At 44.2% G+C, this 26,503-nt stretch overlaps 1 protein-coding gene across 3 annotated transcripts in view; it reads right to left on the minus strand.

Annotated features, from left to right (window-relative positions):
* Window positions 1–26,503, minus strand: part of LOC137379102 (cadherin-18-like) — a 226,941-nt gene that overhangs the window by 197,491 nt on the left and 2,947 nt on the right. Inside the window, exon 2 of one of the 3 annotated variants that reach the window (XM_068049807.1) lies at window positions 9,171–9,176. The exons of the other annotated variants lie outside the window; for them this stretch is intronic. Coding sequence (XP_067905908.1) covers window positions 9,171–9,176 — 6 coding nt within the window. The remainder of the gene's footprint in view (window positions 1–9,170; window positions 9,177–26,503) is intronic. 3 annotated transcript variants of the gene reach the window in all.

A 26,503-nucleotide genomic window follows, 5' to 3' on the forward strand; every position in this document is an offset into this window, starting at 1 on the left:
TCAATACTTCAACTAATACATTCAGGATAATTGTCAAACAGTGTCTGGATCCTTTGAAATCAGTTGATTTATGCAGAACGACTCAAATGTCAATTTTAGACATCAAAGAGTAGATTTTATAAATTTGCATACTGAAAGTACATATTGCAGATTCAAGTCTGGCGTTCAGCTGCTCCCAAAGGATTTCCTCCCTATTAATATGAATGGCTGGTAAATCTTATTGGGCCTGTGGACCTCCATGTCTGAATTCCCAATGCGTGTTCCTAGTGCGTTAAGCATCACGTTGGAAGAATTAATTTGTAACATCAACCCTCACACATAATACGCTGGACATAATTCTAAATCCTAATCTATTTTCCTACATACAAAGCTTATCCCAGTCACAGCAGTATGTTGTTTTTCTGCCTGGACAGTGGGGTGCTGAGGGATATATTAGAATTCTAGATAAGTGGCACACAGCAAAGGAGATAAGTTAATAAAATAATCCCATGAAATTCTCGTTGTGGCAGCATGGCACTTTTTGAATACTGGGATGTTTGTGTAACTGCTTTTGATTTGCCTTCATTTTGCTGTGTAGAGGCAAATGCCTAGGGGGGCTTTCAGAGACTCACAACGGGAAAAATGCAATTAGAGTGTTATAGCTGCACTTGACTAAAAAGGTTGATGGCTTATTAAATGACAAATTGTTGCCTTTGATTCATTGAATAATTGATAATCAGTGACCTAGTAATCTAACCATTGTAGCATGTTTCAAAACTGCTGAGTTTCACTTTGAGAAAGATAACTTGTAAAATTAGTGTTGCGTGTTGTTGGATGGGGCTACTGCCATGTGGTACTGATGACACACAGGCAGAATTTCAAGATTACGCTCACAATGGCACTTTAGCTTGAGTTTCCAGGTGGTATTAGGGAAATTGCATCACTTGAATCAATGGATTTTCTCTCTCTTGCTCCAGGACCATAACGGTCGAAAAAAAAAATTTTTTTGGACAAAATGCTCCAAGTACGGCATTGGAACAGAAGACCTGACCTAAAAAAAATGACGGAGCATTTTTAACATATCTGGAACTTTCATCATCTCAGGAAGGTATTATGTTTTCCTTTGGAATGTTTAATTAGTCCTAATTATTTTAGAATGTACCATATTGTCAAATTTTGTTCAATGCTCCTGTGAAGCACCTTGGGATGCTTTACAATGGTAAAGCATCTATAAATGCAAGTTGTTATAGTTAAAAATTCTATCGATTTCAAGGTAATACTATCTACTGTGTAATTTATTCGTACCTGAATATGGATGTGTGCAAGTAAAAGATTTGAAGTCTCTTTAATAATACTCAGTACTTTTGCTCATTATATATAAACTCCATAGTCTCCTGGTCAATATTCATCCCTAAAACAAATTCTTTGGTTATTATCACATTGCTGTTTGTGGGAGCTTGTTGTGCACCAATTAGCTGACACCTTTCCTACATTCCAACAGTGACTACACTTTAAAAGTGCTTCAATGGCTGTAAAGCAATTTGGGAGGTGCTGATGTTGTGAAAGACGCTATAGAAATAAAAGTCTTTCTTTCTAGAGTAGAGTAACACTGACTACTAAAACACTATATGCCATCATACCATGTTAATGATGTTAAAAATATAAGCACACATTGAGACGGGATGTTTGGTGGTGACAATATTGTAGAACAGCCTCTCACCTCCAACTCAACAACTATAACACTCATTTCTCTACAGTTCATCAAGCCAGAGAAATGCATTGGGGAAGTCCTGCTGCACTGGAACTCCATTCAGAATAGGAGAATTCCAGTGGATTGGTCAATTCTGTACAATATCCTCTCCAACAGGGTCATTTAGTTAGTTAGTGATGGGCCATCCAGTCAGATATCGATGGCTGGACAAGATAACTTTTGAACTTGGAAACCAAATCCAATCACAAGCCAAACTCAAGCTCTGGATGTGGTGGAAGCTCCAATTTTGCAGATAAATGAGGGGTTCTGTTGTACATGTGTTATGTTTATGCCAGTGAAGCAAGAGAAGCTCCAAGCTCATTGACCCAAACGTTATCAAATGAAACTTACAAAGTTAAGGTAACTTTGTTGATAATATGTTGGTGGCATTTGGGAATTTTCTATAATATTAAGCAATAAAGCAGCCTTGAGGACAATTGGCCAAAGGAAAGACAAGAGGCACAAACTTTTTTTCATTCGTTCGTGGAATGTGGGCATCACTGGCTAGGCCAGCATTTATTGCCCATCCCTAATTGCCCTTGAGAAGGTGGTGGTGAGCTGCCTTCTTGAACCGCTGCACACAATGCTGTTAGGATATTATAACTATTATTGCAAACAGGTTTATCTGGTTAAATGTGAGTCAGTTTTAGTACCACCGACATACATTTTAACAACTAAATTCTCCATTCAATCCCAATGGATATTTCTTGTAAGTATTTAGTCAGAAATCACTACACTAGAAAATGCTTGTGAAATGAAATAGAAGCTAAACAATGGAATATGCAAACCACCAAGTAAAGCCATTGTCAAGGCCTGAATTCAGTGAGGTCAGTAATCAGTTCCACAATGGGAGCGAGCCTGTGTAACTGACAGAATTGTGCCCTTGCACCATTTCTGGACCTGGCTTCATCACAGTAGGAGTCGCACTGAAGCTGAAAGATTGTATCACCATTAGAAAGCAAATGCATGACATAGTATCCTACATAAGCGAGTACAGTTATGAACCAAAGGACTAAAAATTAATTTAGAACTAGTATTCTAACTCCCACCAAGTTCCGTTCACATATCACCTACTGTGCTCGCTGACCTACACTGGCTCCCAGCTGTGGGATTGGAATTCCTTCCCCCCACCCCCCAACTGGACTTTAAAACTGGACTTTGTGGAGTCCCCACAGACACTAGTACTGTGAACAAGAGCCAAACCTCAACACAAAGCACACAGAGGCAGGCTGCATTCAGATGAGTCAATTTTCAAACATCCCAACATCTCAACAGAACTGATACCGTTAAAGGACTGGAATTTGGGACATTATCATAACAGTGACACAGGATAACTGCCATCATGTTAAGTAATCGGGGAGGCCATTGTTACAACTAACTGTCCCCAGAGCACAGCATTCACTCCTGTCAAGACAGGAGAGAAACCTCTTTCATGGATATTAGCTGTGGAGCCTTGGTTATCTCACCTTGGTGGAGTTCATTGTTCTCATTAATGGAAATAACATCAGCACTAACTGGATCTGTCTGGACCAAGCAGATAACCAAGGAAAGAGATTAAATGGTGCTCAGTGCTGACCATCCAGCAGGATGGCTTTAGGTGATGTGATTATGATATTTTGATAAGGATCATCATAAAAAGGACAAGATCGAAGGGTTTGGCATAACTGCAGTTATGTGAAGGACGGGGACTGGTCATCTCAGGTCCAGGCCTACAATCAACATTGGTAATGACCAGCCATGTGGGTGATTGTAAGTTTTTCAGTCAAATCTTGAAGGGGTTTGTACTGTGGGGGCTGCAGTCGAGAAGGAGGGTCAGGAACGGTCAACCTGGCTCGTGGACCTACAATTCTCACCGGAAGGACCAACCGTGTGGAGGATTGTAAGTTATCAGCCAAATCCAAGGGGTATTTGCGGCCGAGAGTTATAAAAGAATTTTAAGTGTAGCAACCAAATCCTGAGAGGGTTTGGGTTTTGAATTGAGTGAATTTGGGGCAGAAACATGGAGTTTTGCCTGTGTTTTTTTTCGAAAAGGTTTATTTTCTAAGTCATGGGGACCTGTGTGTTTGGGTGAGCATCGAGGTTAAATCGCAGAGGGATTTAAATCGGACTGATAAATCAAGTGTCGTGTGGTGTCCTTTTAAATTAGTTTAGAGGTCTTTGTAACAGGCTGTTAGGAGGCTCTTTGTGTTTTTTTAAATAAGCAAGTTTGTGGTTCAGTTTAACCCTGTGTCGTGTGCAATTTTGTTCTTGTAATTCCCAAAGTCTAAGAACTGTAGTAAGGGGGACGGGAAGAGAACCTCTTACACAGTTGGCAACATCTTGATTTTAAAATTCTCAATCTCCCATGGCCTCACCCTTCCCTATATCTATAACCTTCTGCAGCCCTACAACTCTCTGAGATATCGGCGCTATGCCAATTCTGGCTTCTTGAGCATCCCTGATTTTAATAGCTTCAGCATAGGCGGCCGTGCCTTCATCTGCCTAAAATTTAAACTCTGGAATTCCTTCCCTAAACCTCTCTGCCTCTCTTTCCTCTTCTAAGACACTCCTTAAAACCTATCCCTTTGACCAAGTTCCAGTCCAAATAGCAGCTTTGCTAGCCCGGTGTCAAATTTTGTTTGATAGCGCTCCTGTGAAGGGCTTTGGGATATTTTGCTATCTTACAAGTACTATATAAATTCAAGATGGTGTTGTTAGTGTTGGTAGAGATTTAATGGAAAAGTCAGTTTGATACATTTGTTGCACTTTTCCCTCACTCCAGGACTTGAATGCAAAATCTAGGTAATGATTCAGGGCAACACTGAGGGAGTACTGCACTCTCAGAGATGCTGCCTTCAGAAAAGAATTAGACCAGGGGGATAGCTCCCTGTTCCACTGGTTCAGCTCGATGCTAACAATCTCATGGCTTTGTTTGAAGGAAAGCAAGGAATCCTGCTGATGCCTGGGCCAATGTTCCTCCCTCACAGAACAACCACCAAAAATAGTTAACTGGTCATTCAGTGCATTGCCGTTTTTGGACTGTTGTGTTTGTAGAAAGACTGCCATGGAGCCAGTATAACAACAGTTAGTGCACTTCAAAGTACTTCACTGTGTTTGAAGCACTTTGAGATGTTTCTGAGAGAGATGATGAAGTGCTTTATAAATTCAAGCTTTTCTCTCTGGTGATGATAAAACAATGTCACCAAAAAATGCAAAGCAATGGATAATCACAGCAAATTCTCTTTCTGGCTATTTCTGACGACGACTGCTTCTTCTGAAGCTGCAGGCTATTAAAGGAACTATATTCATGAAGGTTGCAATCTGAACAGTAAAGGTTTAACAAGTTCAGACCGACTTCTACCATTATAATCAACTTGTCTGCAGGCATCCGGGCTAAGTAAAGTTCAGCTGTACAGTCATGTTCTGTTAGACAATTTCTCAGTGCAATAATAGCAGGGAAGGCAGTGGTGTAGTGGTATTGTCACTGGGCTAGGAACCCAGAGACCCAGGGTATTGCTCAGGGGACATGGGTTTGAATCCCACCACGGCAGAAGGTGGAATTTGAATTCAATTAATTAAAAAGCTAGTCTACTGATGGCTATGAAACCAATGCCGATTGTCGTAAAAACCCATTTGTTTCATGAATGTCCTTTAGGGAAGGAAATCTCCTGTCCTTAACTGGTCTGACCTACATGTGACTCCAGACCCACAGCAATGTGGTTGACTCTTACATGCCCTCTGAAATGGCCTAGAGGGAGTTGTCCTGGGAATCCTCAACATTGACTCCAAAGCCCATGAAATCTCAAGGCATCAGGTCAGACATGGGCAAGGAAATCTCCTGCTTATTACCGCCCTCCCTCAGCTGATGAATCAGTACTCCTCCGTGTTGAACCACGAGGAGTAAGCACTGAGGGTGGCAAGGGCACAGAATGTACTCTGAGTGGGGGACTTCAATGTCCATCACCAAGAGTGGCTCGGCAGCACCACCACTGGCCGAGTCCTAAAGGACATAGCTGCTAGACTGGGTCTGTGACAGGTGGTGAGGGAACCAACAAGAGGAAAAAGCATACTTGACCTTGGCCTCACCAATCTGCCTTTTGCAGATGCATCTGTCCATGACAGAATTGGGAGAAGTGACCACCACACAGTCCTTGTGAAGACGAAGTCCTGCCTTCACATTGAGGATACCGTCCATCGTGTTGTGTGGCACTACCACCATGCTAAATGGAGTAGTTTCAAACAGATCTGGCAATGCAAAACTGGGCATCCATGAGGCGCTGTGGGCCATCAGCAGCAGCAGAATTGTACTCAACCACAATCTGTAACCTCATGGCCCGGCATATCCCCCACTCTACCATTACCATCAAGCCAGGGGATCAACACTGGTTCAATGAAGAATGCAGGAGGGCATGCCAGGAGCAGCACCAGGCATATCTTAAAATGAGGTGTCAACCAGGTGAAGCTACAACCCAGGACTACTTACATGCCAAAAAGCATAAGCAGCAGGTGATAGACAGAGCTAAGCGATCCCATAACCAACGGATCAGATCTAAGTTCTGCAGTCCTGCCACATCCAGTCGTGAATGGTGGTAGACAATTAAACAACTAACTGGAGTAGGTGGCTCCACAAATATCCCCATCCTCAATGATGATGGGAGGGGGGGCAGGGGTGTCACAGCACGAGTGCAAAATATAAGGCTGAAGCATTTGCAACAATCTTCAGTCAGAAGTGCCAAGGTGATGATCCATCTCAGCCTCCTCCTGAAGTCCCTATATTCACAGATGACAGACTTCAGCCAATTTGATTCACTCCGCGTGATTTCAAGAAACGACTGAAGGCACTGAATACAGCAAAGGCTATGGGCTCTGACAATATTCCGGCAATAATACTGAAGACCTGTGCTCTAGAATTGCCACGTCCCTAGCCAAGCTGTGCTAGTATAGCTACAACACTGGCATCTACCCGGTAATGTGGAAAATTGCCCAAGTATGTCCTGTACACAAAAAGGACAAGTCCAATCCGTCCAATTACCACCCCATCAGCCTACTCTTAATCATCAGTAAAGGTGTCATTAACAGTGCTATCAAGCAGCACTTACTTAGCAATAACCTGCTCAGTGACGCTCAGTTTGGGTTCCACTAGGGCCACTCAACTCCTGACCTCATAACAGCCTTGGTTCAAACATGGACAAAAGAACTGAATTTAAGAGGTGAGGTGAGAGTGACTGCGCTTGACATCAAGGCAGCATTTGACCGAGAATGCATCAAGGAGCCCTAGCAAAACTGGAGTAAATGGGAATCAGGGGCAAGACCCTCTGCTGGTTGTAGTCATACCTAATGCAAAGGAAGATGATTGTGGTTGTTGGAGGTCAATCATCTCAGCTCCAGGACATTTTTGCAGGAGTTCCTCAGGGTAGTGTCCGAGGCCCAACCATCCTCAGCTGCTTCATCAATGACCTTCCTTCAATCATAAGGTCAAAAATAGAGATGTTCGCTGATGATTGCACAATGTTCAGCACCATTCGTGACTCCTCAGATACTGAAGCAGTCCTTGTAGAAATGCAGAAAGACCTGGACATTATCCAGGTTTGGGCTGATCAGTGGCAAGTAACATTTGCGCCACACAAGTGCCAGGCAATGACCATCTCAAACAAGGGAGAATCTAACGATTTCCCCTTGACATTTAACGGCATTACCATCGCTGAATCCCCCACTATCAACATCCTGGGGGTTACCATTGACCAGAAACAGAACTGGAGTAGTCATATAAATACTGTGACTACAAGAGCAGCTCAAAGGCTGGGAGTTCTGCAGTGAGTAACTCACCTCCTGACACCCCAAAGCCTGTCCACCATATACAAGGTACAAGTCAGGAGTGTGATGGAATACTCTCAAAATTGCCTGGATGGCTGCAGCTCCAAAAACACTCGAGAAGCTCGACACCATCCAGGACAAAGCAGCCCGCTTGATTGGCACCCCATCCACAAACATTCACTCCCTCCACACACAGTGGCGGCAGTGTGTACCATCTACAAGATGCACTGCAGCAACGCACCAAGGCTCCTTCGACAGCACCTTCCAAACCAATGACCTCTATCACATAGAAGGACAAGGGCAACAGATGTATGGAAACACCACCACCTGCAAGTTCTCCTCGAAGCCACACACCATCCTGACTTGGAACTATATCGCCGTTCCTTCACTGTCGTTGGGTCAAAATCCTGGAAGTCCCTACAGCACTGTGGGTGTACCTACCCCATTTGGACTACTGCGGTTCAAGAAGGCAGCTCACCATCACTTGCTCAAGAGCAATTAGGGATGGGCAATAAATGCTGAACTAGCCAGTGATGCCCACATCCAACGAATGAATGAAAAAGGGATAGTGACAATCACCCTGCTGCTGCTCAAATAGGGTGGCAGAATGCAGAGCTCACATTAAAGCTCTGATGTACTAATTCTAAAATTGAGTTAAAATTAGAGGACTGGATTTTGTGGATGAGGTGGAGCTCCCGGCGTCGGGCTAAAAAGGTGGGGGGAGCCGCTCCTCGGCCTTTTCGTACCCTCCCCACCCTCCCACCACCAGTGCAATCCTCCGTTATTCTGGAGGTGAAGTTTCTTGCGCAGGGATCTCAGTCCCTTTAAAGACAGGGATCCTGTTTCCAAGAGCTGCCGGCCAATCATGGGGCGAGGGGGTGGGTGTGAAGTCCGGGGGAGGTCCATGAAGTTGTTGGTTTTGACAACAGGGGGGCCTCCTTCAGTCACAGATTGCCAACGGAGGAGGGACCCTCCCCCACATGCCCGCAGGGGAGGCCGCCTCGTTTTACAAGGCACCCTCCCCGAGTGGCGGAGGCACCCCCTCCGGTGCTGGTTAAATCTCAGCAGCGGCAGGAAGAAGCCATCAAGTGCCATTAATAGGCCACTTAAGTGCCTCAATTGGCCTCTGGGCGGGAATGCCATCGTTGGCCTATCCTGCCTCCGGGAAAATCACTGGGCAACAGGGTCCTCTGCCCCCGCTACCCGTCGCGATTCTATAGGCTCCCCCTCTCTGACCCCGTCTCAAGGGGGCCCATAAAATCCAGGGGGAAGGTACCTTGTAAAACGAGGCGGCCTCCCTGCAGGCTTGTGGGGGAGGGTGCCTCCTTCGTTGGCAGAAGACTCACTTGTTCACCACCCACCCCCTCGCCCCGTGTGCGCTTCCTCTAGTCCTTGCCTGGAATCAATTGCTCCTACGTTTGGTTGATAATTGGTAGCCCAATAAATTTTAGGTGGATTAATTGTTTTTAGGATAACTCTCAAGTTCCTCATTTTTGGTGTGACTACTATTTAGCGATGTTACTGATGTCAGCAAAATAAATACCAGGGTCCCAGTTCTGCCACTGAAAGTGCAACGGATCAGAATCCAGACTGTTGATACCATTCCAAATTTCAAACGCATGTCATTTAAATAGAGTGGACAGGAAACCTGCACCTGTAGAGATGCTGCAGAGCTGTCTATCCCAATGTGCCAGCAGTCGTCAGACTGGCACCAGGAGGCTTCAACTGGGGAGACTGAGGTTCAAGCAGTGATAAAGAAAAAGGCAGCCTATTTTCTTCCCCCAAAGAGCATGAACAGGTAGTCCTCAAAAGGCAACTGATGTCCCCTGAGATTTCACTTGGAACAGAATTACTGCCAACTCATAGCTGGCTTGGCCTTCACTGGATTCAGGAAAAGCATCAAGTGTGGAATTCTGGGGTAGCTGAAGATCTCTGCCAGAAATGCCTTCAAAGGTTCTCTTGATGCAGGGTAATAGACAGAAGACTCACTTGTTCACCAACCACCATCCAGAATTTGGGTCAGATTTTCCATTTGGAAGAAACTAGGTTCAGACACAAATCTTGTCTTTCTTCTCGGCAATCCACCCAAATCTGCCCACTCAACCCAGTTTATATGCTCCTGTTTGTAATGGAATAAAATGTTTATCTTACAGAATATTTATAATCAGTATACAGGAGGCTTTGATTGCAGGAACACGTTCTTTACTGAAATTATTTGTATTTTTGCCCATTTGCCATAAAGTATAAAATTGTATCTGTTTTAAAAAAACTTTTTATCCTTGAACACAATCTTTCCATCATGTTTTATTTATACACAGCAAAAATATATGCTTTATAATTCTATTTTATGGTAACATTTGTCAAGCCTAAATGCCAGATTTAGATGCAGTGATACATTGCTAATTAGCCTCACAAGTGCCATTTCTCCCAGTTTCAAATAACCATTACATTGCAGGCCCTTCACAGTCACAAGAGTGAAAATACACAGCTCTCTGTCAATGATATAGATAGAACACTCAGTGAGAGTTTGAAGCCAACTAGAGGGGATAAGTTTAAATGTTCTTTGAGATATTCTCCACAGTACTGAGGACAAAAATAAGACATAGACTTGATTAATTTTATACATCTATAATATTACAAATTTTATGATTTGCACACACTTCCTGTCTTAAAAAAAACTCAATTTCCTGTTGTCATTTTTTTGAGTCAACTCTTTCCATTAAACATTCCTCCGTTCCCTTTATAATGGCAACTGTCCATGTAAACCTGTCTGTAATGCTGTAAATACCCTGGCCTGCCCCCTCCTCTCCCATACTAGTTACATCTCAATTTTCACCTCACCTCGTACTGCAGGGAAACTACAGTGCTCCTATCAAATTTAATTCTCTGCTTCCTAAGGTGCTGTAGGTATGTGATTTAACTATCAATAATAATATAAAACCAAAGCACTTTGTAAAAGTAAGGACAGAGCATTTGGCTTTAAAATGAAGATGTAATTTTATAACTGCATGTAGCAGGAGGAGGAGGAGGCTCCACATCCCCACCCTCAATGATGGGGGAGCCCAGCACATAAGTGCAAAATAAAAGGCTGAAGCATTTGCAACCATCTTCAGCCTGAAGTGCCGAGTGATGATCCATCATGGCCTTCTCCTGAGGTTCCCCAGCATCAGAGATGCCAGTCTTCAGCCAATCCGATTCACTCCACATGATAACAAGAAATGGCTGAAGGCACTGGATACTGCAAAGGCTATGGGCCCTGACAATATTCCAGGCTGTTGTACGGAAGACTTGTGCTGCAGAACCTGTCGCGTCCCTAGCCAAGCTGTTCCAGTACAGCTACAGCACTGGCATCTGCCTGACAATATGGAAAATTGCCCAGGTATGCTCTATTTACAAAAAGCAGGACGAATCCAATCCGGCCAATTACTGCCCTATCAGTTGACTCTCAATCATCAGCAAAGTGATGGAAGGCGTTGTCAACACTTGAATAACCTGCTCCCCGATGCTCAGTTTGAGTCCGTCAGGGCCACTCAGCTCCTGTTCTCATTACTGCCTTGGGCCAAACATGGACAAAAGAGCTGAACTCAAGAGGTGAGGTGATGATTGCCCTGGATATCAAGGCAGCATTTGACCGAGTGTGGCATCAAGGAGCCCGAGCAAAACTGAAGCAAATGGGAATCAAGTAGAAAATTCTCCAATGGTTGGAGACATACGGAGCACAAAGAAAGATGGCTGTGGTTATTGGAGGCCAATCATCTCAGCCCCAGGGCATCGCTGCAGGAGCTTTTCAGGATAGTGTCCTAATCCCAACCATCTTCAGCTGCCTCATCAATGACCTTCCCTCCATCATCAGGTCAGAAGTGGGGATATTCGCTGTTTATTGCACAATGTTCAATACCATTTTCAACTCCTCAGATACTGAAGCAGTCTGTGCCCATATGCAGACATGGACAACATTCAGGCTTGGGCTGATAAATGGCAAGTAACATTCATGCCATTCAAGTGCCAGGCAATGACAATCTCCAGTAAGAGAGAATTGAACCATCCCCCCTTAACATTCAACAGCAGTACCATCGCTGAAGCCCTCACTATCTAGAACATAGAACATAGAACATTACAGCGCAGTACAGGCCCTTCGGCCCTCGATGTTGCGCCGAACTGTGAAACCATCTGACCTAAACTATTCCATTTTCATCCATATGTCTATCCAATGACCACTTAAATGCCCTTAAAGTTGGCGAGTCTACTACTGTTGCAGGCAGGGCGTTCCATGCCCCTACTACTCTCTGAGTAAAGAAACTACCTCTGACATCTGTCCTATATCTATCACCCCTCAACTTAAAGCTATGTCCCCTCGTGTTTGCCATCACCATCCGAGGAAAAAGACTCTCACTATCCACCCTATCTAACCCTCTCTCTTTTTTTTTTCTTTTCTTTTCTTTTGGGCCTCCTTATCTCGAGGGACAATGGATACGCGCCTGGAGGTGGTCAGTGGTTTGTGAAGCAGCGCCTGGAGTGGCTATAAAGGCCAATTCTGGAGTGACAGGCTCTTCCACAGGTGCTGCAGAGAAATTTGTTTGTCGGGGCTGTTGCACAGTTGGCTCTCCCCTTGCGCCTCTGTCTTTTTTCCTGCCAACTACTAAGTCTCTTCGACTCGCCACAATTTAGCCCTGTCTTTACGGCTGCCCGCTAGCTCTGGCGAATGCTGGCAACTGACTCCCACGACTTGTGATCAATGTCACACGATTTCATGTCGCGTTTGCAGACGTCTTTATAGCGGAGACATGGACGACCGGTGGGTCTGACTAACCCTCTGATTATCTTATATGTCTATTAAGTCACCTCTCCTCCTCCTTCTCTCTAACGAAAACAACCTCAAGTCCCTCAGCCTTTCCTCGTAAGACCTTCCCTCCATACCAGGCAACATCCTAGTAAATCTCCTCTGCACCCTTTCCAAAGCTTCCACATCCTTCCTATAATGCGGTGACCAGAACTGCAAGCAATACTCCAGGTGCGGCCGCACCAGAGTTTTGTACAGCTGCATCATGACCTCGTGGCCCCCAAACTCGATCCCCCTACTAATAAAAGCTAACACACCATATGCCTTCTTAACAGCCCTATTAACCTGGGTGGCAACTTTCAGGGATTTATGTACCTGGACACCAAGATCTCTCTGCTCATCTACACTACCAAGAATCTTCCCATTAGCCCAGTATTCTGCAATCCTGTTACTCCTTCCAAAGTGAATCACCTCACACTTTTCCGCATTAAACTCCATTTGCCATCTCTCAGCCCAGCTCTGCAGCCTATCTATGTCCCTCTGTAACCTATAACATCCTTCGGCACTATCCACAACTCCACCGACCTTCGTGTCATCCGCAAATTTACTAAACCACCCTTCTACACCCTCATCCAGGTCATTTATAAAAATGACAAACAGCAGTGGCCCCAAAACAGATCCTTGCGGTACACCACTAGTAACTAAACTCCAGGATGAACATTTGCCATCAACCACCACCCTCTGTCTTCTTTCAGCTAGCCAATTTCTGATCCAAAGCATTAAATCACCTTCAATCCCATACTTCCGTATTTTCTGCAATAGCCTACCGTGAGGAACCTTATCAAATGCCTTACTGAAATCCATATACACCACATCCACGGCTTTACCCTCATCCACCTGTTTGGTTACCTTCTCAAAAAACTCAATAAGGTTTGTGAGGCACGACCTACCCTTCACAAAACCGTGCTGACTATTGCTAATGAACTTATTCTTTTCAAGATGATTATAAATCCTGTCTCTTATAACCTTTTCCAACATTTTACCCACAACCGAAGTAAGGCTCACAGGTCTATAATTACCAGGGCTGTCTCTACTCCCCTTCTTGAACAAGGGGACGACATTTGCTATCCTCCAGTCTTCCGGCACTATTCCTGTCGACAATGACAACACAAAGATCAAGGACAAAGGCTCTGCAATCTCCTCCCTGGCTTCCCAGAGAATCCTAGGATAAATCCCATCTGGCCCAGGGGACTTATCTATTTTCACACTTTCACATTTTGACCCCTACTTCCTAAGGGTTACCATTGACCAGAAACTAACTTGCAGCAGCCAAATAAATACTGTGGCTACAAGAGCAGGGCAGAGCCTGGGAATTCTGCAGCGAGTAACTCACCTCCTGTCACCCCAAAGCCTGTCCACCATTTACAAGGCACAAGTCAGGAGTGTGATGGAATACTCTCCACTTGCCAGGATGAGTGTGGCTCCAACAACACTCAGGAAGTTTGGAACTATCCAGGACAAAGCAGCTCACTTGATCGGAACCCCATCCAACACCTTAAACATTCATTCCCTCCACCACTGACGCACAGTGACAGCAGTGTGTACCAGCTACAAGATGCACTGCAGCAATTCACCAAGGCTCCTTAGACAGCACCTTCCAAACCTGTGACCTCTACCAACTAGAAGGACAAGGACAACAGACGCATGGGAACACCATCACCTGCAAGTTCCCCTCCAAGCCACACACCATCCTGACATGGAAATATATTACTGTTTCTTCACTGCTGCTGGGTCAAAATTCTGGAACTCCCTCCCTAAGAGCACTGTGGGCGTATCCACACTCGATGGACTGCAGCGGTTCAGGAAGGCGGCTCCCCACCACCTGCTCAAGGGCAATCAGGGGTGGGCAATATCGGCTGGTCTGGCCAGTGACATCCACATCCCATGAGAGAATTTTTAAAAAATCCCCTGCTTTAACTGAAGATTACACGTTTGGGTTAGGGTGAGGCTACCGCCCGCCTCAAACCGGGCAACCCCCGGTCATGAAGGTTCTGTCCCACCACAATCCACCTGCTTCAATGGGTGCTTGGAGCTCAGGGTCATTGCCTGACAAGTGGACTGTAATACTGCACCAAACAGCATGACAAAAAAAGGAAAGAAGGTACCAGCCCTTCATTTTGCAAGCTGGAATATCAGAACTATGTGTCATCGGAACATAGGAAGATAGGAACAGGAGTAGGCCATTCAGCCCCTCGAGCCTGTGCCGCCCATTCAATGAGATCATGACTGATCCGCAGCCTAACTCCATATACCTGCCTTTGACCCATATCCCTTAATTTCTTTGCTTAACAAAAATCTATCTCAGATTTAAAATTAATAACTGTTCCAGCTTCAACTGCTGTTTGTGGGAGAGAGTTCCAAACCTCTACCACCCTTTGCGTGAAGAAATGCTTCCTAACATCTCTCCTGAACGGTATGGTCCTAATTTTTAGACTATGCCCCCTAGTTTTAGAATCTCCAACCAGTGGAAATAGTTTATCTTTATCTAGCCTGTCTTTTCCTGTTAATATCTTGAAGACTTCAATCAGTTCACCCCTTAACCTTGTAAATTCGAGCGAAAACAGGCCCAATTTGTGTAATCTCTCCTCGTAACTTAACCCCTGTAGTCCAGATATCATTCTTGTAAACCTACATTACACTCCCTCCAAGGCCAATATATCCTTCCTAAGGTGTGGTGCCCAGAACTGCTCACAGTACTCCAAGTGGGGTCTAACCAGGGTTTTGTACAGCTGCAGCATAACCTCTGTGTCTTTATACTCCAATCCTCTAGATATAAAGGCTAGCATTCCATTAGCCTTTTTGATTATTTTCTGCACTTGCTCGTGGTATTTTAAAGATCTATGCACCTGAACCCCCAAGTCTCTTTGGACATCCACTGTACCTAACCTCTTCCCATTTAGAAAGTACCCTGTTCTATCCTTTTTTTGGTCCGAAATGGATAACCTCACACTTGCCCACATTGAAATCCATCTGCCACAGTTTTGCCCACTCACCTAGTCTGTCAATATCTCTTTGCAATTTTATGCTATCATCTAGACTGTCTACAATTCCGCCTAACTTTGTATCATCAGTAAATTTGGATATATGACTTACTATGCCATCATCCAAGTCGTTAATGAATAATGTGAATAATTGAGGCCCCAACACAGATCCCTGTGGGACACCACTAGTTACATCCTGCCAATCGGAGTACTTACCCATTATCCCCACTCTCTATTGCCTACCACTCAACCAACTTTCTAACCATGTCAATAATTTGCCCTCAACTCCATGGGCTTCTACCTTAGTTAACAGTCTCTTATGTGGGACTTTATCAAATGCCTTCTGGAAGTCCATATAAATAACATCCATAGACATTCCCCTGTCCACTACCTTAGTCACCTCTTCAAAATATTCAGTGAGATTTGTCAGGCATGACCTTCCCGTCATGAATCCATGCTGGCTGTCCCTGATTAAATGAAATTTTTCAAGGTGTTCAGTCACCCTATCCTTGATTATAGACTCCAGCAACTTGCCCACCACAGATGTCAGGCTAACTGGTCTGTAATTTCCTTGGTTCCCCCTTTTCACCCTTCTTAAAAAGTGGAGTGACATGTGCAACTTTCCAATCCAGAGGGACCACTCCTGAATCTAGGGAACTCTGAAAGACTATAGTTAGGGCATCTACAATGTGCTCCCCTACTTCCTTTAACACCCTCGGATGGAAACCGTCAGGTCCTGGGGATTTCTCACTCTTTAGTTCCATTAATTTCCTTGTTACTGATGATTTACTTACATTAATTGTATTAAGTCCCTATCCCCTATCGGCTATTAATTTCTTCGGGAACTTCCGGCAAGTTATCCTCCTTTTCAACTGTAAATACCGAGGCAAAGTAATTGTTCAACATGTCTGCCATTTCCCCATTCTCAATGACAATATCTCCAGTTTCAGTTTTTAGTGGGCCTACAGTGCTCTTGACCACCCGTTTTCCCTTTATCTAACTAAAACATTTCTTCTTATTGATTTTGATGTCCCTTGCAAGTTTCCTTTCATAATCTCTTTTAGTAGCTCTTATAAGCTGCTTTGTGACCCTTTGCTGGTCTTTGTATCGATCCCATTTGGCTGGATCTGTGCTGTGTTTTGCATTTTTGTAAGCCCTTTCTTTTTGTTTTATGCTATCCCTAATCTCTTTAGTTGTCCATGGCTGTTTTTTCTGTGAAGTGGAGCTTTTTCCTCTCGGGGGTATATACTCGCTCTGTATTTCGTTAAATGTTTCTTTAAATATTCTCCACTGTTCTTCAGTCGTTTAACCCATTAACAGATCTTCCCAGTTTACCGTGGACAGTCTCTGTCTCATCCTGGTAAAGTCAGCCTCACCCAAGTCTAAAATTCTAGTAGCTGATTCGTGCTTTTCACTTTCAAACGCTACCTTGAATTCGATCATGTTGTGATCACTATTTGATAAATGTTCACGCACAGTGAGGCTACTAATTAAATTTGGCTCATTACTCATAACTAAATCTAATATTGCCTGTCCCCTTGTTACATCCAGGACATATTGCTGTAGGAAACTATCCCGGACACATTCCAGAAATTCACTACCTTTCTGACAGGTGCCAGTCTGCCTCTCCCGATCTATGTGTAAGTTAAAATCCCCCATTAATACTACTCTGCCTTTGTTACACACTTGCCTAATTTGTTCATTTATACAATCTAACACCTCAGAACTGCTACCAGGGGTTCTATACACAACACCTATTACAGTTTTAGATACTTTTCTGTTCCTCAATTCCACCCAAAAGGTCTCCACTGGATGCTTTCCCCTCATTATATCCTCCCTCACCAATGAGATGATATTTCTAATCAGTAAGGCTACTCCACCCCCTCTGACATTTTCCCTGTCCCTCCTGTAAATTTTATAACCAGGTATATTTAGTTCCCAGTCCTGACCATCCTGCAGCCACGATTCCGCAATGGCCACCAGATCATAATCTTCCATTTGAATTTGCCCCTGCAGTTCATTTCTTACACTCCATGCATTTGTATATAGAACTCTTATTTGGGCTATACCCCCTAACCTGTCCCTCAGCACTGATGCTTTATTTGCCTGCTTATTACTTCTCTCTTCTGGTTTAACCAGTATACTTATTGCAGTTTGGTAACAATCAGCCTCACCACTAACCTGCACTCCTACCTTCTACTTTAACTTCCTGTTTTTCCATGTAACTGAACCCTCCCCCCCCGCTGTCCTGGCCTGACACAAATCGACTCTCGGAAGACCGCCATCATTAACAATGAGTTCAATAGACTCAATGTGGACATTGCAGCACTCAAGAGACACGCCTCCTTGCGAGCAGGTCACGAAGGGAGCAAGACTACACCTTCTACTGGCAGGGTAGGGATCCTGAAGAACCAAGACAGCATGGAGTGGGCTTTGCCATCAGAAACTCTTTGCTCAGCATGATAGAGCCACATACAAATGGCTCGGAACGCATACTGTCCACCCGACTGCTCACCACCTCTGGTCTAGTACACCTACTCAGCATCTATGCTCCAACACTCTGCTCCCCACCTGAAGTTAAAGACCAGTTCTATGAGGAATTCCATAATATCATTGGTAACATTCCTAATACTGAAGATTTGTTCCTGCTGGGGGACATTAATGCCAGGGTTGGAGCTGACCATGACTCATGGCCCTCCTGCAGGTGCTATGGCATTGAAAGGATGAATGAGAATGGACAGAGACTGCTGGAGTTGTGTACCTATCACAACCTCTGCATCACCAACTTGTTCTTTCAAACTAAACCCTGTCACCAGGTTTCTTGGCGACGCCCAAGATCACGTCGTTGGCATCAGCTGGACCTCATTGTCACAAGGCAAGCCTCTTTAAACAGTGTCCAAATCACACGCAGCTTCCACAGTGCGGACTGCGACACCAACCACTCCCTGGTGTGCAGCAAAGTTAGACTCAAACCAAAGAAGCTACATCACTCCAAGCAGAAGGACCACCCACGCATCAATACTAACAGAATTTCTTACTCACAGCTGTCACAAATGTTTCTTAATTCACTTGAAAAAGCCCTTAAAAACACTCCTGCAGGGGATGCAGAGACCAAGTGGGTCCACATCAGAGACGCCATCTATGACTCAGCAATGGCCAACTTTGGAAAACGTGAGAAGCAGAATGCAGACTGGTTTCATCTCACTTTGAAGAGCTGGAACCTGTCATAGCTGCCAAGTGCACTGCACTGTTGAACTACAAGAAAGCCCCCAGCGAGTTAACATCTGTAGCACTTAAAGCAACCAGAAGTACCGCGCAAAGAACAGTCCGGCGCTGTGCAAATGCCTACTGGCAAGACCTATGCAGTCGTATTCAGCTGGCCTCAGACACTGGAAATATCAGAGGAATGCGTGATGGCATTAAGAGAGCTTTTGGGCCAACCATCAAGAAGATCGCCTCCCTCAAATCTAAATCAGGGGAAACGATCACTGATCAACACAAGCAAATGGACTGCTGGGTGGAGCACTCCCAGTGGAAAAGCCCCTGGAAAGGACGGCATTACCCCTGAAATAATCAAGAGTGCCAAGCCTGTTATGCTTTCAGCACTCCATGAACTGCTTTGCCTGTGCTGGGATGAGGGAGCAGTACCACAGGACATGCGCGATGCCAATATCATCACCCTCTATAAGAACAAGGGTGGCCGCGGTGACTGCAACAACTACCGTGGAATCTCCCTGCTCAGCATAGTGGGGAAAGTCTTCACTTGAGTCATTTTAAACAGACTCCAGAAGCTGGCTGAGCATGTCTACCCTGAGACACAGTGTGGCTTTCGAGCAGAGAGATGCACCATTGACATGCTGTTCTCCCTTCGCCAGCTACAGGAGAAATGCCGTGAACAACAGATGCCCCTCTACGTTGCCTTCATAGATCTCACCAAAGCCTTTGACCTCGTCAGCAGACGTGGTCTCTTCAGACTACTAGAAAAGATTGGATGTCCACCAAAGTTACTAAGTATCATCACCTCATTCCATGACAATATGAAAGGCACAATTCAACATGGTGGCTCCTCATCAGACCCCTTTCCTATCCTGAGTGGCGTGAAACAGAGCTGTGTTCTCGCACCTACACTGTTTGGGATCTTCTTCTCATTGCTGCTCTCACATGCGTACAAGTCTTCAGAAGAAGGAATTTTCCTCCACACAAGATCAGGTGGCAGGTTGTTCAACCTTGCCCGTCTAAGAGCGAAGACCAAAGTACGGAAAGTCCTGATTAGGGAACTCCTCTTTGCTGACGATGCTGCATTAACATCCCACACAGAAGAGTGTCTGCAGAGTCTCATTGACAGGTTTGCGGCTGCCTGCAATGAATTTGGCCTAACCATCAGCCTTAAGAAAACGAACATCATGGCACAGGACGTCAGAAATGCTCCATCCATCAATATCAGCGACCACGCTCTGGACATGGTTCAAGAGTTCACCTCCCGTGGCTTAACTATCACCAGTAACCTGTCTCTCGATGCAGAAATCAATAAGCGCATGGGAAAGGCTTCCACTGCTATGTCCAGACTGGCCAAGAGACTGTGGGAAAATGGTGCACTGACACAGAACACAAAAGTTCAAGTGTATTAAGCCTGTGTCCTCAGTACCTTGCTCTATGGCAGCGAGGCCTGGACAACATATGTCAGCCAAGAGCGACGTCTCAACGCATTCCATCTTCGCTCTCTCTGGAAAATCCTTGGCATCAGGTGGAAGGACCGTATCTCCAACACAGAAGTCCTCGAAGTGGCCAACATCCCCAGCATATACACCCTACTGAGCCAGCAGCGCTTGAGATGGCTTGGCCATGTGAGCCGCATGGAAGATGGCAGGATCCCCAAGGTCGCATTATACAGCGAGCTCGTCATTGGTATCAAACCCACCGGCCGTCCATGTCTCCGCTTTAAAGATGTCTGCAAACGCGACATGAAGTCCTGTGACATTGACCACAAGTCGTGGGAGTCAGTTGCCAGCGATCGCCAGAGCTGGCGGGCAGCCATAAAGGCGGGGATAAAGAGAAGCGAGTCGAAGAGACTTAGCAGTTGGCAGGAAAAGAGACAGAAGTGTAAGGAGAGAGCCAACTGTGCAACAGCCCCGACAACCAATTTTAGTTGCAGCGCCTGTCACTCTGTCACTCTAGAGTCTGTCACTCTAGAATTTGCCTTTATAGCCACTCCAGGTGCTGCTTCACGAACCACTGACCACCTCTAGGTGCTTACCCATCGTCTCTCGAGACAAGGAGGCCAAAGAAGAACACTCAGACTCCACTCCCTATATGCAACTCGCTAAGAGATTGACTAGTTTCTATTCATTGTTAGTGTTCCAAGAAAATAATGCCGAAATGATTGAAGAACTTTGTGGCTTCGAATCCTGTTGCTGTGGAAACTTCACTTTTTATTGCAGAATAGTTTCTCCAGGACAATGCCACAGAGCCATGTTCTAAAGTTATGGTTCACGACTTTGTACTTGGCTGCTCTGCTTCTGCTAGTTAATTCTATCTGTAATGATGCATACATCATTAGGGTGGCACAGAGGCGCAGTGGTTAGCACTGCAGCCTCACAGCTTCAGCGACCCGGGTTCAATTCTGGGTACTGCCTGTGTGGAGTTTGCACGTTCTCCCTGTGTCTGCGTGGATTTCCTCCGGGTGCTCCGGTTTCCTCCCACAGCCTAAAGACTTGCAGGTTGGTAGGTAAATTGGCCATTATAAATTGCCCCTAGTATAGGCAGGTGGTAGGGTAATATAGGGACAGGTGGGGATGTGGTAGGAATATGGGAGTAGTGTAGGATTAGTATAAATGGGTGGTTAATGGTCGACACAGACTCGGTGGGCCGAAGGGCCTGTTTCAGTGCTGTATCTCTAAATCTAAAAAAAAATAAAAAATCAGGGACTGCAAAAACCTCTTTGCTGAGCTATAAAGGTGTGCTGGGTCTTGCAAACACAGTGGCCATCAAACATTGCTGCTTCCACCTTCTTATTTATATTGCTATTATGGGGGTGGGAGCTGGAGCTAATGTCTGAGATGGCTGTGGAAATTAAGACACTCCAGAGACAACAGCACCGACTCGGTTAGTTTACTGACTTGTGCTCAAGCTGATTGTCCTGGTAACAGCAATGTGCTAACGTTGAAGTGCTGCAAGAGAGTATAAAGATTGTGAATATTAGAAGAATGAAAAACTGTAGCTGGAAATTTGCTTCCATTATATGATGCTTACATTATCGAACCCAGACAGCACAAAATGAATCCATCGTGTCTGTGCCAGCTCTATGAAAGCGTTATCAATTAGTCCCATTCCCCTGCTCTATCCCCATAGCCCTACAAATGTTTCCTTTCCATGTATTTATTCAATTATTTTCTTAAAGCTACTATTGAGTACAGAAATCAATGCTGACTGCTGAAATTCTGAGCACAAGTATAGTTAGACATTTTTATTTGTTTAAACAGGCTGGTTAATTAACTGACCTGTAAGAAATTAGTTGTTTATTAGCTAGAAATCAACAAGGACGATAATTTAAAATAATTTATCAATTTATATACCATCAAGAAACTTGATGGTTAGTGGTATCTTCTGCATTGGGGAGACCAAACGCAGACTGGGTGACCGCTGTGCGGAACCCCTCCATTCGGTCCGCAAGCGTGATCCCAAGCTTCTAGTCACCAGTCATTTTAATTCTCTGCCTTGATCCTACTCTGACCTTTCTGTCTGCCTGCTACAGTGTTCCAAGGAAGCTCAATGCAAGATCAAGGAATAGCACCTCATCTCTCAACTGGGCACTTTACAGCCTTCTGGACTCAACACTGAGCTCAACAATGTTAGATCATAAACTCTGGCCCATTTTATTTTGTGTTTCTTTGCTGTGATTTTTTTTGTTCTTATTTCCTTTTCTTTGCTTGTAGATGACAGCAATTCATGATCCTGCCATTCACACCTCCGCTAGACACATCTTTTGTTTCTTTATTTGTCTCATTACCACTCCCTTTGGCTTTGCACCATGAAATATTTTGTCATTTAATCTCTCCTGCCCGCCACCCTATCACAGACCTTCCGTTTTGTTCTTCTTCCCACCCTCCTCCCTTTCACTTGCTCAAAACCAATACATTGCTAATTTTTCCCAGTTTGATGAAAGGTCACAGACCTGAAACATTAACATTAAACTTAAATAAGGGCAATTATGAGGGTATGAAAGCAGAAGTGAACTGGCACAGTTAGGTTAACTAGGTTAAGGGATAGGTCAATGGAGATGCAGTGGCAGACATTTAAGGGGATATTTCAGAATACACAGAATAGATACATTCCAAAGAGAAAGAAAAATTCCAAGGAGGGGGACCCGTCATCCGTGGTTAACTAAAAAAGTTAAAGATAGTATCAAACTTAAAAAAAAACATTTAATTGCGCGAAGGTGGATGGCAGGTCAGAAGATTGGACAGAATATAAAAAGCAGCAAAGATTGACAAAAAGATTAATAAGGAGGGAAAAATTAGTGCATGAGAGAAAGCTGGCTGGAGATATAAAAACACAGATTAAGAGTTTCTATAGATACTTAAAAAAGAAAAGAGTTAACAAAGTGAGTGTTGGTCCTATAGAAAGTGAGTCTGGGGAATTAATAATGGATAATAAGCAGATGGCAGGTGAATTGAACAGGTATCTTGCATCAGTCTTCACCATAGAGGATACAAGTAACATCCCAGAATTAGCTGTAAGTCAAGCAATGGAAGGGAGGGAGGAACAAGAAAATTACAATCACCAGGGAAGTGATACTGAGCAAATTGTTGGAGCTGCGGGCTAACAAGTCCCCGGGTCCTGATGGACTTCACCTTAGGGTCTTAAAAGAAGTGGCTAGTGAGAAATTAATGCATTGGTTTCAATTTTCCAAATTTCCCTAGTTTCAGAGAAGGTTCCATGAGATTGGAAAATAGCGAGTATAACTCCTTTATTCAAAAAGAGAGGGAGACAAAAAGGAAAATACAGGCCTAACATCTGTCATAGGGAAAATGTTAGAAGCTATTATTAAAGGTGTTATAGCAGGGCAATTAGAAAAATTCAAGGTAATCAGGCAGAGACAACATGGTTTTGTGAAAGGGAAATCATGTTTACCCAATTTATTTGAGTTTTTTGAAGAAGTAACATGTGCTGTGGATAAAGGAGAACCAGTGGATGTACTGTACTTACACTTCCAGAAGGCATTTGATAAGGTGCAACATCAAAGGTTGTTGCGGAAAATAACAGCATGGTGTAGGTGGTAACAGATAGGGATGAGTAGACGATTGGCTAGCTGACAGGAAACAGAGAGTAGGCATAAAAGGATCATTTTCTGGTTGGCAAGATGTAATGAGTGGTGTGCCACAGGGATCTGTGCTGGGGCCTCAACTTTTTACAATTTATATAAATGACTTGGATGAAGGGACCGAAGGTATGGTTGCTAAATTTGCTGATGACACAAAAATAGATAGGAAAGTAAGTTGGGAAGAGGGTATAAGGAGGCTACAAAGGGATATAGATAGGTTAAATGAGTGGGCAACGATCTGGCAAATGGAGTATAATGTGGGGAAATGTGAAATTGTCCATTTTGGCAGGAAGAATAAAAAAGCATAGTATTTAAATGGTGAGAGATTGCAGAGCTCTGAAATGCAGAGGGATCTGGGTGTCCAATGCATGAATTACAAAAGGTTAGTATGCAGGTACAGTAAGTAATTAGGAAAGTTAATAGAATGTTATCATTTATTGCAAGGGGAATTGAATACAAAAGTAGGGAGGTTATGCTTCAGTTATACAGGGCATTGGTGAGACCACATCTGAGTACTGTGTACAGTACTGGTCTCCTTATGTAACGAAGGATGGAAATGCGTTGGAAGGAGTTCAGAGAAGGTTTACTAGACTAATATGTGAATGGGGGAGCTGTCTTATGAGGAAAGGTTGGACAACCTAGGCTTGTATTCGCTGGAGTTTAGAAAAATAAGAAGCAACTTGATTGAAACATACATGGCAAATTGGATCCAAAATTGGCAAAGCGGCAGGAGGCAGAGGGTGATGGTCGAGGGTTGTTTTTGCGAGTGGAAGCCTGTGGCCAGTGGCGTACTGCAGGGATCGGTGCTGGGACCCTTGCTGTTTGTAGTGTACATTAATGATTTAGATGTGAATACAGGAGGTATGATCAGTTAGTTCGCAGATGACATGAAAATTGGTGTCATCGTAAATAGTGAGGAGGAAAGCTTTAAATTACAGGATGATATAGATGGGCTGGTAAGATGGGCAGAGCAGTGGCAAATGCAATTCAATCCTGAGAAGTGTGAGGTGATGTATTTTGGGAGGACTAACAAGGCAAGGGAATATACAATGGATGGTAGGACCCTAGGAAGCACAAAGGGTCAGAGGGACCTTGGTGTACTTGTCCATAGATCACTGAAGGCAGCAGCACAGGTAGATTCGGTGGTTAGATTTTTTCCTCATATGGGATACTTGCCTTCATTAGCTGAGGCTTAGAATATAAGAGCAGGGAGGTTATGATGGAGCTGTATAAAATGCTAGTTAGGCCACAGCTGGAGTACTGTGTACAGTTCTGGTCACCACACTATAGGAAGGATGTGATTGCACTGGAGAGGGTGCAGAGGAGATTCACCACGATGTTGCCTGGGCTGGAGAATTTCAGCTATGAAGAGAGACTGGATAGGCTAGGGCTGTTTTCCTTAGAGCAGAGAAGGCTGAGGGGGGACATGATTGAGGTATACAAAATTGTGAGGGGCATAGATAGGGTAGACAGGAAGAAACGTTTTCCCTTAGTGGAGGTGTCAATAAATAGGGGGGGGGGGGGGGGGCATAGATTTAAGTAAATGAAAGCAAAATACTGCAGATGCTGGAAATCTGAAATAAAAACAAGAAATGCTGGAAATACTCAGCAAGTCTGGCAGCATCTGTGGAGAGAGAAGCAGAGTTAACGTTTCAGGTCAGTGACCCTTCATCAGAACTGGCATAGATTTAAGGTAAGGGGCAGGAGGTTTCGAGGGGATTTGAGGAAAAAATCTTTCACCCAGAGGGTGGTTGGAATCTGGAACACACTGCCTCAAGGGATGGTAGAGGCAGGAACCCTCACACACATTTAAGAAGTATTTAAATGAACACTTGAAATGCCGTAGCATAGAAGGCTATGGGCCAAGTGCTGGAAAATGGGATTAAAATAGATAGGTGCTTGATGGCCAGCACGGACACGATGGGCCGTAAGGCGTGTTTCTTTGCTGTATAACTCTCTGACTCTAAGATCCTGAAGGGTCTTGGCAGGTGGATGTGAAAAGGATGTTTCCTCTTAAATTTCTTCAAAAAATATAAATCTAGATCTCCAGTCAGTGGATTGAAGAAAATTATTATTCAGCAAAGCAAGTTGGCATGACACTACCCTCACAAAGCATCTGGATGTCACTTGTTACACCTCTCTCCGAATGCGAACGACAGCTCGTTGATGCTTCATGCTGATTCCTCTCTACCTACATCATTATTCCACCATGGGACTGCTGACTGTAACTCTGGATTATTATCTCCATCTATTTCCTATTCATTAGGTGTAGACGGATTAAATATCAGAAAATATTTAAAATTTATCTTTGAATTGCAGAGGCCTCTCCTTAGGGTTTTCATCTTGAGTGCTGGAATTCTGCATCGGAGAGAACAGAAAAATGTGAAGGATGAATTCCTCCCTTACTCTTAACTGTTAAGAGAATTGTAACCACGCCCTTTATAAACACCCACTGCACAGAGGAAATCTTTCTTCTGGTTCTCTACTGGTTTTAATTCACTGGTCATCTACAATCAAAAGGAAGCATTCTCAAAACAAAGCAATTATTCCTTGCTGTACTTCTCCAGTAGCAAAACACATCAATAACAAACTCATAAATGTTAAACAACTATCAAATGCCAAACAGTTTTTCTCATTTTACTTCACAATTCCAGCATCTGTAGTGTTTTGCTTTCTTGCCGTTTCGTTCTCTTTTAGAGGAAAAGCTAGTTAAATATTTCTCCTAATTGTGGTCAACACCCCATCAAAGATTTTGGGAGACAGTCTGAATGATGTTGAATATTAAATGAGCATATTAACTATTTCAAATGCATCCTGATGAGTTCACAAGGAGTTTGGCA

This window comes from Heterodontus francisci, chromosome 2 (assembly GCF_036365525.1).
Source record: "Heterodontus francisci isolate sHetFra1 chromosome 2, sHetFra1.hap1, whole genome shotgun sequence".
Classification (NCBI taxonomy): domain Eukaryota; kingdom Metazoa; phylum Chordata; class Chondrichthyes; order Heterodontiformes; family Heterodontidae; genus Heterodontus; species Heterodontus francisci.